General features: G+C 54.2%; 3 protein-coding genes across 3 annotated transcripts; 2 read left to right on the forward strand and 1 right to left on the reverse strand.

Annotated features, from left to right (window-relative positions):
- Nucleotides 1-3,157: 3,157 nt before the first annotated feature.
- On the forward strand, nt 3,158-7,957 carry NCLIV_049790 (conserved hypothetical protein; the record flags this gene model as incomplete). Its single annotated transcript, XM_003884531.1, has 6 exons — nt 3,158-4,355; nt 4,851-5,141; nt 5,624-5,787; nt 6,804-6,900; nt 7,139-7,225; nt 7,719-7,957. 6 exons carry the CDS (start codon nt 3,158-3,160, stop codon nt 7,955-7,957), a joined length of 2,076 nt encoding a protein of 691 aa, XP_003884580.1.
- Nucleotides 7,958-11,078: 3,121 nt separating this feature from the next.
- On the reverse strand, nt 11,079-15,936 carry NCLIV_049800 (conserved hypothetical protein; the record flags this gene model as incomplete). The annotated part of the gene is made up of 8 exons (XM_003884532.1): nt 11,079-11,200; nt 11,500-11,638; nt 12,461-12,685; nt 12,938-13,082; nt 13,577-13,658; nt 14,033-14,360; nt 15,072-15,302; nt 15,514-15,936. The coding sequence occupies 8 exons, from the start codon at nt 15,934-15,936 to the stop codon at nt 11,079-11,081; spliced, it is 1,695 nt and encodes a 564-aa protein (XP_003884581.1).
- Nucleotides 15,937-17,500: 1,564 nt separating this feature from the next.
- On the forward strand, nt 17,501-18,686 carry NCLIV_049810 (conserved hypothetical protein; the record flags this gene model as incomplete). The annotated part of the gene is made up of 3 exons (XM_003884533.1): nt 17,501-17,629; nt 18,031-18,297; nt 18,519-18,686. The coding sequence occupies 3 exons, from the start codon at nt 17,501-17,503 to the stop codon at nt 18,684-18,686; spliced, it is 564 nt and encodes a 187-aa protein (XP_003884582.1).
- Between the last annotated feature and the right edge of the window lie 588 nt (nt 18,687-19,274).

Here is a 19,274-nt window from a genome sequence, read left to right on the forward strand (position 1 = left end):
ATTATTCATACTTCGAGGAAACACAGAAGAGCATTTGGAAAACACTCTACGGTTCGTATAGGTGATCATTGTCAGAGGACTGCTGCGCAGGTCGGACCAGAGGCAACAAAGGGACACTTTGTTCGCTGTCACAGTGGGGACCTGCCATCTGCCAAAATGACATACGCTACACCACTCGCAGAATCTCAAGGGAAAAAGCCCATATCTGAAGTCACAGGAGAGCCTTCCTGTCATAGGCTCGGGCAACTCCGTGGCTTTGTCAGCGGATAGAATCCGTTCGGCTGTCGTGTGGGGTACTCGGATTTTTGCGGCCCCTAATCGTCGTGGTCGCGGATAAGACACCAACAGCACTCTTTTTCTTCTTGTTCACAGTAGTGGGAATATGGTAGTGACTCCCCAAACGCTCCTACAACGACGGGGCCTTGATAACTAGTGCAGTTTCTGAGCATCCACTGTAGCGGTTAACATGCGCCCTGGCACCGGCCACCCGACTATGAAGTGGCAAACTGCTAAGGAAGGCATATGAAAGTACGAGAAACCTGGCAACTCCCTTGCCTCCCTAAAACAACGTCTCTGGAGAGTGACGCAAACAACGAGATCTGACCTTACGGTACTACGTTTATCGGAGTAGACGGAGGTTGCACGTTATCTCGCCACTGCATTGGTTCTGGACGGTCGCAGATTGTCACAGGGTCTCATGAGGAGAATATGAGAAAAAAAGCAAACAATAGCATCTGCACTAAACAATCCAATAATTTTCGTAGGACGCAGGAGGAGGCGGTTGGCTTGCTAGCTGTGCCGTGCTGCTAGGATAAGCACGTTAAGGATCATAGCCACACAAGGCTGGTGCACCCGCTGACAACTCTAGGGGACAGTGCAGGCCAGAGCTGGACCGGGGCAGCGGTTGCCCGTGACCAGCCTCATGCGGCTGAAAATACCGAGGCCGCACTCCGGTGAGCAACATCCATGAGTCGGGTGGCAATCGACCTTAACTCTCTTCGCCGATTTTCCCCCTCTACCTTCTGTTGGCGACAAAACTTTGCAGTTTGGGCCTGTTTTCGAGGCGAGGAGCGGTGCACACGTACCCTCTCTTCTTGTTGAGCCATTTTCTTGCATTGACGCTGCTGGCTAGATGACAGAAGCCGTTGGCTTTCTGTTACGCGTATTCCACATGCCGCGGTGTTGCAGCGTATCTGTTGACCCGTACGACGCTTGCCCAAGACCCGATTTCCGTTTTTACACAGTGGATCGCTTGCTGGTAAGATTGTTTTCCTCTTCCATGCTCCTAAAACGTGTCGGTCGTTATTTCACGGTGTAATTTCTCCCGAAATTCCTCTGCAAAGTGTGGTATTTCGGCAGAGTGCCGGTCGGGTCTCGTTGCAGTGCGGCAGCTTTCAGAAACCATTGCCCGAAAAGTTCCTTTTATGACTCTGTAACATGCGAAGGATCGCGCCGGTGAGGAGGGTACCCAAAACTAAGTGTACAATTGATGGTCGTCTGGCAGTTTCTTTCTGGCCTGCGTCCACGGATATAAAGATATGGGGAACCGCGTCAGGGGAACTTCGCACCAGAATTCATTTATCGCCGCTCCAGAAACACCTGGCGGCCGCCATGCATCGTGGTGCCTTTTGAATAGAGGGAAACTTTGTTCTCTGTTGGTTATACTCTCTTGCGTCGATGTTCTCTGGACCTAAAAGGTAGCCCGCCCGAACAGAATCAGCCATCGAGGCGCACCGATACCAGCGGGTTGCAGCACTGAAGATGTGTGTTGCACAGTGGGGAGCTCCGTCATATCCGTAGTTCTATGGGTTCTCATATTCATGGTATGACCAACCCAGTTCTTCCGTTATTTTACTGCTGATATTGCACACCTGCGACATCACCATCTTCCTCACTAATAGATGGATCCGCTCTCGTGGCATGCATTCTGCAGATGAAGAAATGCCACAACCGCTCGCTCGTTCGTTTTTTTTTCAAAATGGCACGTGGACACAACAAAGTTGGGGAAACTTTGACGTGTTTTAAAGGGCGTAGAGGTTGCTTCGTCGACAAAATCAGCATTTCACGGGCCTTTTCTCACAGTTCTGCAGACGCCTTGGCTACCGAGCAGCGTCGAATACTGTGGTATACAACGCGTAACCGGCTGGGGGCTTCTGGTTCGCCTCGAGGTGGTTCCTCCATGCCTGGCTGGTTTGGTGTGCTTCACTTCCATGCGCGGCCTTAGTTGGAGAAGGCGTCGCTCCCTCTCCATAAACGCCGGCGTCATGTTATTCGCTGATGCTGGTCGTCCATCACTGAAGCTTTGAATTTTCCTTCTGAACGGAGGCGATGGCGTCCTCCGAGTTGGCCGACTAGACTAAAGCCATGCAGTGGCATAATTTCGTGGCACTCTGCATCTGGACTCTATTTTTTCTTGAAGGGCCTCATGTGAAGAAGTACACGTCCAGCCCGCTCGCTCAATTGATACCTGGTGGTGTTACAAACGGTTCCGCGTGGCAACATTCCTCGAACTTTGGAGATGTTCTGTGGGTCACAGTCCTCTATTTCTAGTGTGGCATGAGTGACTGTCGTGACAATACTGCTCACACCATTACGCGTGCTGTACTTGGATGTTTTCTGGTCGCAGGTGCACAGGCTTCGTCCGAGGCTGAATCCCGAAGCATCGTCTCCAGTTTGCTAACGCAGCTTGCGAATGGTGCCTCTGGTCAGCGGGGCGCACGGATATGCTGGCGAGTAGGAACGCGGACCGGTTCGCGCCTCGGGTAGAAGTTGGCACAAGTTTCGAGTGCAGACATTGGACCAGCAGGAAATGGCCGAGAGCAGCCCGTACGCAGGTCACCTGAGTTGAAGCTGTATCCCCCATTGTCCCCGCGTCTTGGACACAAAGAGTCTCCTAAGCACACCCGAACCTGGCCTCGCTGGTGGCTCTCATCCGCTCGTTCCGTCGGGAATCGGGGAAACCTTCACGGCAGACGAAGCGTGTGATGAAGTCAGCTTGCTGCTCCTGGTTCTGGCTGCCTCTCTTTGTGTTGCCTCCTCACACTGCGCTCGTTTGCACCCCCTCAGTGACGCTTCCTCCCTGCCTCCTAATTTGGAACCAGCCCTCGCCTGCTGCTGTCGGGAAACTTATCCACCCGTGCTGCTCGAAACGAAAGGCATGGATTCTGGATCACAGAGCGCTGGCGGAGGCGCCTCTGCCTCCGGGAAAGGAACGCCTCGTGCCCAGACAAACGCTGCAACAGCCACCCCGCAGACCTCCCAGGGAGCCTCTGGAGGTTCGGTGGCTGAGCGAGGGACGAGCGCGTCTCCGCCGTTGCACCATTTCTCCACTACAGTGATCTCTTCGACTCCTCGTGCAGATGCTCGGGGCCCTGGACGGGCAGCAACGTTCGCTGCATTCGCCTCTCACGCTCACGTGGGCACTGCGATCCCGGCTGCTGGTGCCAACAGTTGCGATGGCGGCAAACCGTATCAGACGGCAGGTCCGGGTTGCTCTCACTCCGAGGCTCGACCAGTGGAGACTCTCCCTAGAACTGTCGCATCTGCAGGTTCAGGAAAGGCGCATTTGGAATATATTGCTCCTCAAACGATTCCGTTGACGCCGACTGTGTGCTCGGATAAGCTGGAGGCCAAACAGGCATTCTTCTCGTCGCATCAGCCGTGGACACCTGCATCACAGACTGTACAGTCTCTTCCTTCGCAGTTTGTTGGAGGGATGCCGGTTGAGAATGCAAAGGGCCAAACCGCTTACACTCCTGAGAAAGAAACTCTCTACTATTCAGCTGCTCCCCGGATTGTAGGGTACCGCAAAGTGGGACCGTTGGGTGAAAAAGATGTTCAGGTACTTTCTTCGGGTCTGGTGGCAAGTCAAACTGGGCCACAGAAGGGTTATCTGGGGGAGCTGAACGTAGTGGACCACGCAGGCGCTGGGAGCACCAGCAAGGTGACCTACGCGCCACTTCCTCTTCTGGAGCGATTGCAGCTTGGTCAGATGCCAGGAAGTCCTCATGCTCGTAGGGGTGAAAGTCGGTGTGACTCTTTGTTCCCGCTTATTCGTATCCGAGGCCGCAGTGGTGGACCGTGTGAGATAAGCTCCATTGATCTTAAGCGATTTCTGAAACGGGTTCAACTGGCCGCTTCCACGTATTGCGAGGACATGAGACGCCTCGTGCAGATGCCCTTTGACACGGTTCCTCCTACATTCGGGAACGGCGCTGCGTTTGGCAAAACCGCCTTGTACCAGCAGGTTGCTGCTCCTCACTGTCCGAACTGTGGATATGGTACCCTAGTCTGGACTGCTGCGCCCTTTTCGGAAGCAGGGGGTGTACCTATGTCCTCGTCACCCGCAGTCTTTGGTAAGAGGCTTTCTTAAGTGTACTCCATTAACAGGCTGGAACTCTGTTCATATGTGCCACAAGGGCGGTGAGCGCTGCTGTTCTCTAAAGAGCAAGTGTCGATGCAATTTTGGTACGTGTAGAAGCCGCACAATTGTGTGTGGTATTGAGGGGGTTGAAGCACGTCTCCGCGTTCAAGAGGAACGTAGCGGACCAGCGGGCCGACCTGTTGGGAGAGCTCTGTGTCCGGGCTCTTTGCACGCTTGCTGTGGACGTGAAGTGTAGGACATCTCTGGCCAGTTGAGATACATCGTGTGCATCTGCATCAAATCGAAATATCCCCTCCAGTGAACTGGGCCAGCCCAGTAGAGATGTGGGCGTACAGGAAGCAACGAATTGCCGCTAAGACAATTTGCTTTCCACATCCGTCCGACGTTGTCCTTTAATATGAACGCCATCTTTTTCAACTGCAAGAAATCTGTCCTGTCAGAGCCGAAACATTTTCTGTGGGCACAGATGCGAAGGAAAACTGCGTGGACCGGCTGGCTCGCTGGCAATGCTCATTATGCGGCGACATCGCTGCAGCCGTGGACGAGGAGCTTCTCGAGTGTACAAACATTGGCGGATGCACGGAGGCAGGTGATCGCGTTGATCAGTTCGTCGCAGAAGGAATCCACGGACTGGCTGAGTACCTCAGGAGCTCGTGCGCCGGCTGGCTGCGTGGATCCCAACGAATGGTTGAAGGGTATCCCCTTTATGAGCCTGATCCGGCGCTCTGCAGAAAAGAGCGGCCAACTAGCCTAACAGGTAAGGCGGGAAGCCGCAGTCTTTGATCGTTGGACTGCTGGAGCTTAGGGCATCGGTAGTGGCGCGACTGGGATTTTGATGATTGGCAGCTGGATGCGTGGTCGGTTACTGAGGCAAAACAATCTGGAATTTTTCCGGTCGAGTGAAATAGAGGTTCCAGTATCTGGCACTAGCTCCACAGTTTTCTATACCCTGTTCCCAATACAGAGTCGTCACCGGACCTGCACTCCTATTTTGGAAAACTGGTCAGGGCTTTGGATTGGAGCTTATGCTCGACAGTTGGCCAGAGTCGCCGTTCAGCAGGCTTTCTCTGTGTTTGATCCACTTTTCGTCTACACGCACTACCTTTTCGTTTGTATTCATGCTTGCTGCTGTCCTATCTATTCATAACGAAGCCCATTGCGTGCCTGTTTCGGGTTTGCAATTGAATGGAGACAACTAGAGCTTCGTCATGCTCCATTTCGTTCCGTTTTCATGAACAGGCAACATGTGCGTCGATCAGCTTAATGCATTTCTCGATGCCTGCTTGGTTGAGCCCCACAAGATGGAGGAAGCGCCACCTCCCCCTCAGATCCCCGACACACAGCAGACAGGAAACTGGCTAGTTGACAAGGCAAACGCTATGCTGGATCGGCTGTGTGAGCAGGTATGCTTGTGTCGGTCATACGGGATCAGCTGGATCATCTGCTCTGTGGCTGTTCGTTTTTTGTTTGGCGCAAGCTGCCGCGATCGAGCGTTAAAAGAAAGCGAGCATGGTTAGGAGTCAATGTGCTCAGTTCTTGTAGTCTCGTGAGCAACATGAAGTCGGCTTAGTGAATCGTTGATAGCAAGCCGTGCGCACTTTCGACAGGCGTGTCTCCGCCTAGGAGTTTCACGACCTGGGGACTTAGTTTTTCCAGGATGCCCAAGAGGAAGGGATTTTCCTCGTAGTGGGGAACCTTTCTTTGCCAGTCGTCAAGCAAGGGCTCGCTGTACCGTACGTCACTCCGGAATTGTTTCGATCGGGAACTGCCAGGACGGGATGTGGTGTTTTTCTCATGGCGCAGCTCTTTGCTCGTCGTGTTCATGAGGTCACTTGCCAACGTGGGTGACTCACATCCCACATGTAGAGCTTCATTGTTCCTTTTTGCCGGTGCTGCAGAGGACACTTCCTTCACCTCCTCCTCCAAAATCGTTCTGCCCTCCAGTCGAGTTGCTTATTCCACCTTGCTGCCGCGCGTCCGAGCTGCCGCCAGTGCCACCCGCCCCTAAGGGTGAGATTGGTCTCCTAGAAGTTGTCCTCTGTAGAGTGGCGTACATTTGGAAGTTGAAAATGAGGTTCTGTTCTTCGTCCTCAAGGCGTGCTTTTTTTGAGTGTGGTGCATGCCCTCTTGCGGGTCGGGCTCGCGGCCGAAGCGCCCGCTCCTGACAGCGCTTCAAGCTATTGGGAGAGAAGGGGCCTGATAGCGACGGGCCACAGTACGCTGACTAATTGTAGTAATACGTTGCAAGTGTAGTTTCCGGGCGAGCGCACAAGTTGCCCCCAAACAGTTTCGTACGCATTTGTCTGTATCCAGCAGAAGGCGTTGGAAGAAGTAGAAACGGCGGGAAGGAATCTGGAAGCTACTGCTACGCGGGAAAGGATGACCGTGTCTCCTCTGTGGGTCTATGTCTTACTCTTAGATGGCTGCCCTCTCTTGGACATCTGTCGTCCGAGCCCGAAAGAGTGTCCTCAGTGCCATCAACGGATTGGCAAAGAGCGACGCGGAGGAACATGTAGGTGAACCTCATGAAGTCGAAGGAAACTTGGAAAACGATCGTTTCAGACAGCGCTCCCCTCCTTATCTCTACGTTCGCCGATATATGTTGGGAGGATCGTAGGAGTTTACCCGCTCCCTCGCTCTCGTTGCGGCGTCGACAAAGCCAATCAGAGGCGACTGGCAGGGAGATTGTTTGTTGATGGTGCGGCTGCTAGGTGCTAAGCTCCAAGACTCTTTTGTGTTTTTCTCCATTTTCAGGCCCAGCTGAGCGACAGACCGGTGGCGTGGTGGAGTGCTGCTTACAGCAGGATCGCTTTGTTAGCGATAGGGAGGAGGCTCGCACGGGTATGTCACGGCGGTGTGCACTCCGTGGTGTGTCCGCGGTGGTTGTTTTTTGGTCTGCTTCGCCGCGAGAGGACAAACTGATGTCGAGCACCTGTAGCGTGTCGATCTGCCAGTCCAACCTGTGGGCACAACGTCATGACTTGCAATCCACACAGCTTTGTACTCATCCTCCGCTATACGGACACGGGGGCCTTTACCGTCATCATTCCGGCCTCGCCGTCGAGATGATGGTTTCATTTCCCAAGGTACAGATTATGGCCAAGGGACAAAGAGGCAACTGCAGAGTTCTTGGAGAAAGGCGCGGCTGCCGCCGAGATGACATGCTACGGCTGGCTGTTTCCGAGGCATCTCAGTGTTGGTGCATGCAGTGCGACTGGCCTCACCGTTGATCCTTCGTTTTTCGGTGCTGCGATTGCAGCAACTGTGTCGGAGCACGATTGTAGTCTGTCGTACATTAGCATTTAGCTTGGATGCACTGTATCGCGATTCTCAGGTGTTTACGCCACATCTCTGCCGCCGCAACAGTACGTTGACCTGCCCAACTTTGTGGCGCCGGAAAAGGTCACCGTTATCGATGGCTCCGTCTCCAAGGTGGCGCCGCTTTCCCCTACACTGTATCGGAAAGTGGAAAAACCCGAGATTGTCACCTATGATTCGAAGCGAGCGGCATGGATAGGTATGGAACTGAAGCTTTCGACGGATGCGGTAGCTGAGAAAAACGCTCTGCCATAGTTGTGTCGCTTTTCGCACACATGGCTTTCTAAGAAGTGATAATTCGGCGACACTCGTCTATGAATGGAACGCTGTGCAGTAGAGGTTTCGGAATGTAGCGACGGTTTTTTCGGAGGCCGGCCTGCACAGTTGAGGTCGATCGTGCTGATCTGTGCCAGGCTGTGAAGCTCTCCGCTTTCGATTAGCGTATCGAACGCCGCCACTGGCCATTCTGAGAGAGTCCGTGCCTCGCGTCGTTGCCCGTTCTACCCCAGTGTCTCAGAAGTGTCATGACCCCTCTCAGCCAGAGGAGATCGTACCCAGAAGCTTTTAATCTGGAGGCCCTACCCGAGTGAGTCTTCATCTATATATGAAGGCCAGCTTTGACAGAACGGAACCATGTGTCTCATGTGTCGTGCCCGGCTCCAGACCATGGTCCCCAACGGCAGGTGGAATTGAGATACTAGACTGGAGGTAAGGCTTCGAGCTTGCACTTTCGAGGGGATAGTGGTGACTCGTACAACGCCAGTGGAGTGCAGCGATTTAATGAACATACGCGAAAAAGTGAATGAGACGCACCTCCCACTAAATCCCCCGTTCTCCGGAGCTGTCACATTTTTCCCACCTAGTTTTTGCTGCTCTTAGTACAAAGTTGTAACGCTGCCGCCACGTTCCATGTGATGCCGACCGGCTTACCTCTTCGTCGAGGGAACAGATATCTGTCTATGAACGCGTGTATATGCACCCATACCAGTGGGTGGAGTACTGTGGGTTCAACGCCCGTGATTGTTTCGACACCCTCTGCCGGGAAGCTGGCCCCTGTGGTCGTCAAGAGGCTTGTTTTGTGTAGACGCTGTGTAGATCCTCGACGCAGCCTCGATCCGACATGGAAAGAAACTGCCTCATTTAGCGTCAGTGTTTTTTGTGACGAGCATGTTTCCGTAGTGGCTGCAGACTCCCCGTGGTCATCTGAACAACATGAAGCCATCGACCGCTGCAGCGTTACTTACGAGTCTCCCGTGGTCGACAGCGGCACGAATCAAGAATGCCGGTACTTAATCTTTTGTTCAGCATCGCCTGTCCCTGCCGGTCTTCCGCATTATTTCATCTAAAATTCAGTACGGCTGCGGTGCGTTCGTGGGCGCGTTTTTTTCGACGTGTTTCGCGTTCGTCTGCAGGAGCCGGGGAGCCTCCAGAACATATTTGATGGACAGCATGTAACTTCGTTCAAGAGACGAGGCCGCACATTCAATCTGGGTGTCCGGCCTTACAGGTCAGCGGCTGTGGCGCGGCGTAGGCGTGCTCAGTGCCCTCGGCTCTCGTTTTCTCTGTGGAGAACCGAAACCAGTCCCGTACCGTTTCCGGGCTCTGGACGATTTGGTACCGCCTCAAAACGCATTTGAGGGAGCAAGGGCGCGGCGCTGCTCGTTCCATTCCAATCTCTGGATCAGAAGAGATTCCGATGTGGGAGCGCCACATATTGAGTCGTGTTTGTAATCTGGTGACGTGGGGTGCGAAATGCAGCTCAGTCAGGCGATAGTGAGCGACTGCATTTGCCAAGCGTGGCGAACAGCTGATATTTAGTTTTTTGTGTAGCATGCGTTCCCTTGAATCCCACGCTCGCGTTTGTTCGCGTGTGCCTTTTGTACTATTTGACGACGTGAAAACGTAGATGTAAACGCAGTTTTTATTGCAAAATATGAGCGCGTTCTCCAGGAGCCAGCCGCCGTGTTAGGGACAGACGCGGGTTGTGCCTTCATGCAAGTGTGATGAAAATCAGCCAAGAGCACGTGGCACCAAACTTTCGCGGTTGCGGTTGTTCTACATCTCCATCCCATGGACGTTTCTGCGCCCTCTGGGAGGAACATTCTTCCGTTATTCTTACGTTAACAAAGAAACGCACGCGGGACTTCGAAAGGCTGGCCTGGTTTTTCATGGCAGGACCCGCGACACCCCCCGCACGTCACACGAACTGCCGACACGCCGCGCAGATTTATCTCCGTAGGGTTTCTGTCAGTGCCGGCACTGCTGTTTTAGTCGCCGAAATTGCCTCATTCGCGCAGCTGGGTGTCAGGCGATCAAACACCGCCGTTTCGTGGGCACGAGGAACGCGTCGAGTTGCCTGCATTGTAGCTACATCTCAAACGTCTTATGACAGAGCGTAGTGGTCCCCGCGGCTTCCCTCTTGCTACGTGGTCTCTCCTAAAACACAGTCAAAGTTGAAGAGCTAGGGTTTGTGCTTGACTTCCACAGATACCGCGTAGACAGTTTCTTCCTCACCATCGTTAAGCTGCACAGACAAACTCCAGCCGACACACTTGTTTACACAGTCGGTTGTGTTCGAGCAACCACCCGCAAAAGCTCGCTGGTTACATAAAACAAACTGTAACTTTGAGTAAATGCAAAGGTACATGGACCCAAAACAGGACGCGCGCGCCTTCTGCCGTGAACTGCCCATCAGCTTCCACGCGCAGTCACAAGAGAGCGAGGACAGCAGCCGTGTGCTGTCGCGGACTGACACGGCAAACCGGCCCCGGGGAAACAGCTCGTGCCGACGCCTCCGGTTCCAACACGCGAAGAGAGGCGATATGCCGGAGAAAAGCGAAACTCCGGAATTGCTCGGCCGGCTAGTTGGTCTCAGTCCAGTCAAAGCGTGAGAAATCACGACGAAATGCGGCAACCGCGTTCTTGAAGGCCCTGTGTGTCAGACGGGAGAAAGGCAGCGGATACCAAGGCTAGGCGTTCTTCCCACAGAAACACCGTGCCTCACACTTGTATGTGTCTGCTTGGACATAGCAACAGAACATAAAGCTTAGCACGGAAGCACCTTCTTGCAGAATGCGCGGAAAGGGACGTGACAAGTTTCAGGCCCACAGCATGTTATGAACAAGTGCGTTGAAGACCGGATCTGCTCCAGGAGTCAGGAAACCTTGCTCATGTCCACTCCAATTCTCCCTATCCACCCATCGACGCAAAATAATCCACTCCCGTGCGGTTGTCATTCTGGCGACCCCCCTTATGGATACAAGAGGGGCATTTCCCTCTGCACCGAGGAGGCGCTGGACATGCGGAGGAGCTGAGAAGTTACTTTTTTGATCAGCGACAAAACTCCACAGAGTCGTCTGGCCCCTGCGTCTCCCACTCACTGCTCTGTAGGGAAAGCTCGATCGATCGGTGAAAGTTCCAGCATCCCCTGAATGACCTCGCGCCCGAAAGACGGCGAAAAGCTTCGGCCGTCGTCAATGACGTGGGCTAAGCCGTCAGCTACGGAGCAGCACACAGGAGAAAGACATCCAAAACCACCCCGTGAATCATGCAACTTTGCGGCGTGCATCGACAACCCTTACTGGTCATACCGGTTATCCAATTCGACTGGCTGCTAGACCGCGCAACCCCGACACCCGGAAGCACTTGTCGTTCCCCACGCAGTGGACATGGCCTTGAGGACCGGTTGCGTCACCAGAAAAAGTCATGCTTCCAACCCTGAGATTGCTGAGTATCGCCAACCTGGCTCTCTGGGCATAGGTGTGTATGTGGAAAGATTTGTTTTGCGCACGACTTACTGAGGGCAAAATCAACGTGAATATACGGAATATTCGCAGGAATGGCAGAGCGAATTCCTTCCCGCCCACGAACATCAATCACCCTTTTGTGCTGCTGCCACTCGCTTTCGGCCTCTTCAAAGGCTTTCCGAAAGTACGTCTGCGCGCACGAGCATGCCAAAAATCGAAGCGCCGCGTCCTCTTGCACACCCCATCCGGCACACGCAAATTGTGTTCAAGGACCCAGACCACTCTCTCGATTCCGCACAGGGTCTCCCGACGAGGAAGAGATCTACCCGACAAAAACTGTAACGGAAAGAGAGGCAGTCCATCCCTTCGTCAGCTCTCGCTGTCCTGCAGCTCGTGTCCGATCACAGGCGCGAACAGGCGAGCCGCGGCAAACCATCTCGATTGCTGACTTGAGTATGGACATCCTTTTTCTTGTGCAAGGGAAGGACACGGAAACGTCAGATACACCTGCGGTGTCTGAGCTAATGCAGCCATTCGGCGCAAACAGCTTCCGAAAGACGGCCAGGATTTCAGGTTGACACAGCGGCTGATGCAGAAATGCAGAGGCAGACGCGATTAGGTGCACACACATAGCAATGAGTACAGCCGAGAATCGCGCGGCATGCAGGACACTGGAAAATGCGAAAACCAAAAAGCGATGGCTAACGCCCGTTCACAGGCAGGAAAGGCACATTCATATAGTTGAGAAGTTGGTGTTTTCGGCAGAGCATCCTGCATTTGCAGCTATCCTACGGAATCGTCGATTGCTCAGGAGATGCCGCATACACGGTGCGCGTAAAAAAAGTCTTTTTCCGACCGACACAAAGTCGCTTAATTCGAAACTTGTTAAAAAAGCGGGACATCTTCTGCAAGGCAGAATTCAGGAAAAGCACCAGAGAAACCAATCTCCGTTTTGCTGCTCCATTTTTCAAACGGCATGAGAGTCGGTCGTGCCTCCGGCCCATGTTCCTACCTTTGCTTCCTGCAGACGATCCAGAGGGATAGGAAGGACCTCAATCGCAGTGTGAGGGCCCGCCCCCATCCACAGTTTTTCTTTGGAGACAAAGTGAGAAACCGTTTCGATGAAAATCGGAGCCTCTTGCCTAGTTTCTTTGAAATACATGACAAGACTCTTTTGAAAGTTGCGAAGCTCCTCGTATCCGGCGTCGTCCAGCGTTGTGACCGAACTCACATGCGCCTGTACATACACCCACACGCCTCCAAAGATCGTGGTTGAAGGTCACCGACGAATGATGGGGAGTTGACAAGAGCATTGGCGGCGTATACCGTGGTTTCCTAAAGCTGTGCGACCGCGTCTTCTGGCCATATCCAGTGTTCATTGCTGCAGTCTACCGCTGTTCTGGTTGCTCCCAGTCAAACAGCACGCAGAATGCCTAATCAGAGAGGAGAGCCGATCACTTCCTGTGCTGATAACCGTCGGAGCACTAACTGCCGGAAGAAGAAGAAGATGTGACCGGAGGATGCAGTTCCGCCACGACTGGAAACAGACAATCGCCTGGGTGGCCATAGTGACGACGCCGGCGCCATGGAACCGGTTGAAGTTCTCAGTGTCCAAACACCGGCTACACTTCCCCCTGAGATAAACACGCAGATGCCACAAACAGAGTCGTTTTTCTCGTGGTGCAGAATGTCGACGAATTCACGTTAATAAACGAAAGCACAAGAGAGCCGTTGGAACGAATTCGAGGGAGGAGATCGCATCACAAGACTCGCCCGATCGGAAAACCCGATGGCTTCGCTCAGGGCGTGTACGGTGTCGTAAATTCTGTTTTTTTTTTACCGCCGAGGAACTAGGCGGGAGAACGGAATAAAAGCGTCCACCGCATTCTTTCTTCACAGGAAGAGGCGTTCCAGGACACGGAGACAGAAACACACGCGGCGACCGAGGTGTAGGACAGTGACCGTAGGGAACGGTAACTCGCGGCAGCACTCGAATTAGCTAGTCCAACCTCTGACGCAATTCTTCTGCTGCACTAGACTGCGTCCTTAGAAAACCGAGAGTAGGAAACGGCGGCGTGCTCTCTATTTGATACCACCATGGCCACAGAAATGGTAGCTTCACACTCACTGTTGCCTATTCAGTCGATGTCCGCGCATCCGGTCGCGCTCCTCTAAGATTCGCCGCTTCTTCTCCGAAACCTTAGGCGGAGCTGCAGCGCATACACATGTTCATGCAGTTGCACGCAAGACCGTAGATTTACAAAACGCGTGCACGCAATGAACGCGTGTTAACGTCATCGCGTAACACCGAGCGGCACTCGATACACGAGTAGATGCATGCATATATATACGACCACAGGAACGAACCAGAAATAAATAGCTTTTTAACAAACGGACACACATGGATGTGAGGGAACGTCCATTGATTTGCACACGCCGCGTCGGAAACGTTGAGGGTAGCCTGGGGGACCTTTTGCTTAGTCGTGGGCGTTTGCGTGTGTGAGAGCACATCTCGCTCTCGAGCGCATTGTTTGCTTACACACGAGGGCTTTCTTTACGCGTGTGTGATGGCGTGCATCCTCACCTGCATCACTTTCTTCATCGTACATCCTGTTCCTGAGGACGGCAGCGACACAGGCTTGGTCAAAGTTCGTTTGGTCCGAATCCCGCTCCCGCCGGAGATCGAAGCCCGATTGAGTGGCGCTGCCTGGTTCGTCTCCTCCAGGCTGGTGTGGTTTCGCTCTGTTCTGAGTCACAGCAGCTTTCTGCCACGGGGGCAAGGATGCCGCCCGTGAGTCGCGTGTACGGACAGCCGCCTCGCCGGTCCGCACCAGCTCCTCATTTGTAGCAGAGAGCTGCCGCCGCGCAACGACGCCTTCCAAGCGTCGACTCGCTGCGCGATCTCCCATCAGCTGGGCCCGCAGCGCATGCGCCGCCAGGCTGTTCATGTCCGCATCCGGATCCAGAGGACGGGTGGAAGACACAGAGTCTGCGGGAGAGCGTGGTGTCAGATCAGAGGAGGGGCGACACACAGCCAACCGACCGTCATTCGACGCGGGAGCAGAAGGAAGCGCTGCCCGCGATGCGGCCTCAGACAGGCGATCCGAACGTCCGGTCCTGTCATCGCGACCGTGCGCTTCTCGAGAGCGCGGCGACGAGCTGTGAACAGATGCGGAGGATGAACCAGAAGAGTGCCCTTGACTCGAAGCGAAGGAGGACGGTCTCAGCGGAGGCGAGCGCGAGGCACCGCGTTCGCGTCGCCCCTCGCCCTCGCTGGGTTCCTTCTCTCCACTGGAACGTGAGAACACGAAGCTGGTCACTTCTCGCTCGCGGTCTCCGGTCCGCCAGCGCTGCTCGGTCGCTCCCTGGTGCCCAGAGTTGTCTCTGTGACCTCGGGACGAAAGGCTCACTTTTTCCCTCCAGGATTGTTTTCGGCAGCCGTCCTCTAGAACGAGAGACGATGCAGATCTCGATGCATCCAAACCATAAGACCGTGACCCAGAGCGAGACGAGTCGGTCTCGCCTGCTGGATGCTTTCTGGAAAACGGACTCGAGCGGTCTTCTCTCCTCGCGCCCTCCGGAAACGACCCGCCTCTCCCTTCTTGAAGACAGGATTCCCTTACTCTGCGGCTCCACGGGCGGGACGACGGAGAGGCAGAGGCCGTCTGTGTTGCCTCGTGAGCTGGAAAGAGGGCCGCACTATCCCCCACGTGCTCTTCAAACAAACGACCGACAGTCGTGTCTCCTTTCTCCGCCGCACGCTCCTGCAGCCGGCGCAGCTGCCGCGCTCGCCACGTCTGAGCAGGGCGCCACGTGTCGGCGGTGGCGGGGACAGCGAAAGGGGCTGTCGGATTCTGCGCAGGAGAAAAGAAACGCGGGACCCGAGTGACACACAAAACGACGAACTGGCTGAGAGAAACCCGGCAGAAAACAAGATGAGGACGGAACAGGAGACGCGCACGCAGAGGAAAATAAGGCGGGTACGTCGTTTTGTTCAGCGGCACACCCTTGCGGCCAGCTGACTGGCACTATGGCGTGGAGTGCATCTGTGTGTGCGTCGCGTACCGGTTTCGGCGCATCTGTATCTGCCGATGCGTCAGCAGGGCGGAGAAAAGGATTAAGCTCGCGGGCAGCCGCGACTGGCGAGATGCCGTGATGTGCCGATGTTTCCAGGAATGATGTGCTCCCTTCTTGTCCCCTCGGCGAAGACGATAATGGACCGCCGGAGACGCTTCCCGGCTGCCGCTGTGATCCATCGCCATCGCCACCCCGGTCGCCGGGGGGGATTTTGCCTCCCCTCACAATTCTGCACGGCGACAGGCTGCGTCGTTCCGGAAGCGTAGGCGCGACGGCAATTTCTCTTGATGCCTTAACATCTTCAAGCCCTCCAGAAACCGTTGCTGCATCTTTCTCTTCTTTATGCTTCGCCTTCTTCTTCTTCTCCTTCTCTTTCGACGCAGCCTTGTCGAATCGCAAGCCGGCCAGCATCGCGTCGGCTTCGGAGTGGAGTCTCGAGACTTGTGTGCGAAAAGCAGAAGGAAACGCAGCACGCTGCTCAGGCTTGTAAAAAACGCATGTCAAGACGGGGTCGGGGCATCTGGGGAGGTTTCGCGCTCGTGTACGCAGCGGGTTCGCCTCTCGAGAGGCGCAAGGAAACGCGGGCTAGTCAGGAAAACATCAAAATAGAGTCACGTTCCTCAACGAGTGCGCAGCAGATCCACCCTCAGGTGTCGTCCCTTCACCTTAAAGAGGTCAAAGAGTCGAGGAAAAGTAAGGAAGAACACAGCAGGAAAACCTGCAAATAGAGTCGTCGGCCGAGAGTTCTTGACCGTTGCCAGGCGTAAACGAGCAGATGCCAAGTACAGAACGGCACACGCCCCCGAAACACTAAAGAGGAAACGGAAAACAAACCGAAGTGCAAAAGAATGGGAATTACATCAGTTCAAAAACGCTTAGAAGTGCTTGCCACAAACGGGTAAAAGAACCGTAGGAGAGCGCTCCTGTCTTGGCTGTCGGCGTTGATTGTCAACGACACGATTCGCGCGAACCGGAACGAAAGTCTCGTAAATTCCATACAGGCATGCACGGCCTGCGCATCCAATTGCCTACCGAAAGTTGTTGATATGAGGAGGAAAACGATGGCTCAACCTGTGTCCGGGGAAACCCGGAAACATTAGGCATGCTGGCCGGTATTGCTGACGAGGGCGTTGCATGCATGCAAAAAGCTCGATTGCACTCATGCAGAACAGTTCGAACCGCAGTCCATTCAGACAAAAGTCAAGAGGACTGCAAGAACTTGCCGAAATTTCGAGTCAGATTTCGCTCAAGGATCCTTGTGCAAACACTTTCGCGGTGGAGGACTACCAAGGAGACGGCTCGTCGCTGTTCCTTAGCCGCATTTGCCAGCCGTCACGAGAAATGCAAAAACGTGCCTTGTTATAGGACCGGGCTCCACGACGAGCAAAGGTCCGTTGTGGACGAAAAGCGCGAGGCCAGTGAACGTCCTGCTTTACGGAACAAACTTGGTAGACGGCAAGAGCTTCCCGCTCATTTCGTCCGTTCTTTCCCCGTTCTGCTTCGTTTCCTCGTCTCCTCTTCTATAGGGAATTCTGTGGGAAGGAACATCAGCTGCTGAATACATTTGATGTTTTACAGGCGAAGTTGACGTCGCACGAGGAAATTTTTCGGCGCTCTCTTCGTGAGGCCCAGCCACCTTCTGCGGCAATCACTCCGCGTACTCTGGCTCCGTATTCTTTCCTCCTGTCCTGGTGACCTACAGCCCTCCGTTTCACCGTGCTTTTTCCCCCGTCAAGTCAAAAAGTTCTGCCTACACGTTCTTCCTTTCCCCAGTTCGCTGCATTTCTGTTTCAAACCGACCCGGTCCCATACTCTTCTTTGACATCGGCTTCTCCCGGTCACCTCTCGATACACTTCCTTCTTCATCCGTATTCGGGGTCTTCAAGTCGTCTCTTTTTTCTCCTCCCCGATCCCCTTTCGGTTTTGGACTTTGCTTTTTTCTCCTGCCCATCCGCTTTTTCTACGGGCCGCAGAAATGGCCACCAGGAGAAACACCAACGTTGAGGCAGATGACCTTTTTTCTGGCACTTTCGATCGCGGAGGCTATGTCGCCCGACTCACGGAACTAAACGCCGCTGCAGAAAAGGTTTTCTTTTACAACAAGGTGTGTTGCGATTAGCTGATGTTGATCCGTCGTTGGCCATCGGCGAATGTCCCTATGATGACAGCAAGGCCAAGGTTATCGAAATTGCGAACATGTAGAACGCCGGAACGCGCCGTCTGTGGTATCGGTATATGTACTTTCGCCTAGAGGTAACTGTGTAACGCGTCTTCCTTTTCTGTGGAATGTGTTCATGCCAGAGTGTATTTCGTCATGTGTGCAGTGTCTTTCGTCCACTCATTGCCAGCGTCAGGCTGTGGTGTTTCAACAGCTGCTAGTAACGCTTCCCGTAGCATCTCGCTGTTCCCGTTCATGTCGTGTTTCGATGTCCAGCGTCTTGCGCACTTCTCCTGTCCTTGCGGGTTTTCGCCGGGATACGGCATTTTCTTCTCCCATGTCTGCAGATGCTCCTCGTTGTCGACGAACAGCTCAATGGCATTCGCATGGCTCTTGGAGCCTATCGCCGAGGAGAAGTGGAGTCTGCCAGGCGGTTAGCCAGTGCTGTCGTGTCTCCGTCTGTCAGCAACAGGCTCGCGAGCGACTCAAAGACGAACCTCCCAGACACCCCGTGCAACGGAGTGGACGACCTGAGTGGCCTTTCCGACTGCGCGTTGGTCGGCTCGACGTTCGTCTACTGCAGCCCGACTGTCTTGCCGACGTTTCTTGTCCGGGTACGTTCTTCCTTTCGCTGTGTGTGGGGTGTGAAGGGTTGCACACAAGGTCGGCGTGGACGTATTTGCAGGTCGGAAGATTTCAGTAGGCGTGTTCACACGTGGTCCACACATATTTGCTTACAGCTATGTCATACATACGTACACCCTGTTACCCAAAACGGGGCGCGTGTTTCTGCCGAAAAAACCTTTCCTTCCCTCGCGTTCTGCTGTGTCTACAGCTCGCAGCGAAACTCGAAGCCCGCCGTGATAGGTACCGCTCCGAACGCAAGGAGGCAATCCGCGAGTTGCTGGAAATGAATCCGAGTGCCACCGAGCTGAGTGAAAGGGAGTGTCGCCTTCTGCTGGCGGAGCCCGAGTTTCAGAAAAACAAAACAGAGGCAGATTAACCGTCTCGGGGAATGACTCATGGAGGCAGTCTGAAACTTGTCTCTTCGGTGCATGTCAACCAATCACCGTGACGAACAGCCATTCTCCCAGCTATCAAAATGTGTGTTCATCCGCGCACACCGACTGTCTTCAGCCCTCCGGCCTCGCGCCGCAGCAGAAAAGTCGTACATAGTCGTGGGCATCACTTGAAGGAGCTTGCGGCCGCTGCGAAAGGCAATACTGTGAACCACAGAGCTCTGTTTGCTAGTTTCTGCTCACTCGGGTAGGGGATGCATTAGGGAATGCTTAGGAGCGGTCTCGAGGTTTTGTTCAGAACATCAGTCAGTTGATCCGGGCCTGCTTGTGTGGCGCATGCAAGTTTGCGCGCTCAATGAAGTCTCAGGCGCTAGGAGCCGCGTCACTCGCTCGCGAGCGGATAGCGTAAGGCTCAAAAGCGAACGTGCTCCACTGATAACAACTTTCAATGCAAAACCACTCACGAAAAAAACTAGAAATCTTTAGTCCAGTGGCATGCTCCGCAACTGAGCGTAACCGCCACGGACTGGTACGGACTGCGCACTTTCTCCCGAAGACGTGCGATATATCCC

Source organism: Neospora caninum, chromosome X, assembly GCF_000208865.1.
Source record: "Neospora caninum Liverpool complete genome, chromosome X".
In the NCBI taxonomy this organism is placed as follows: Eukaryota; Apicomplexa; class Conoidasida; order Eucoccidiorida; family Sarcocystidae; genus Neospora; species Neospora caninum.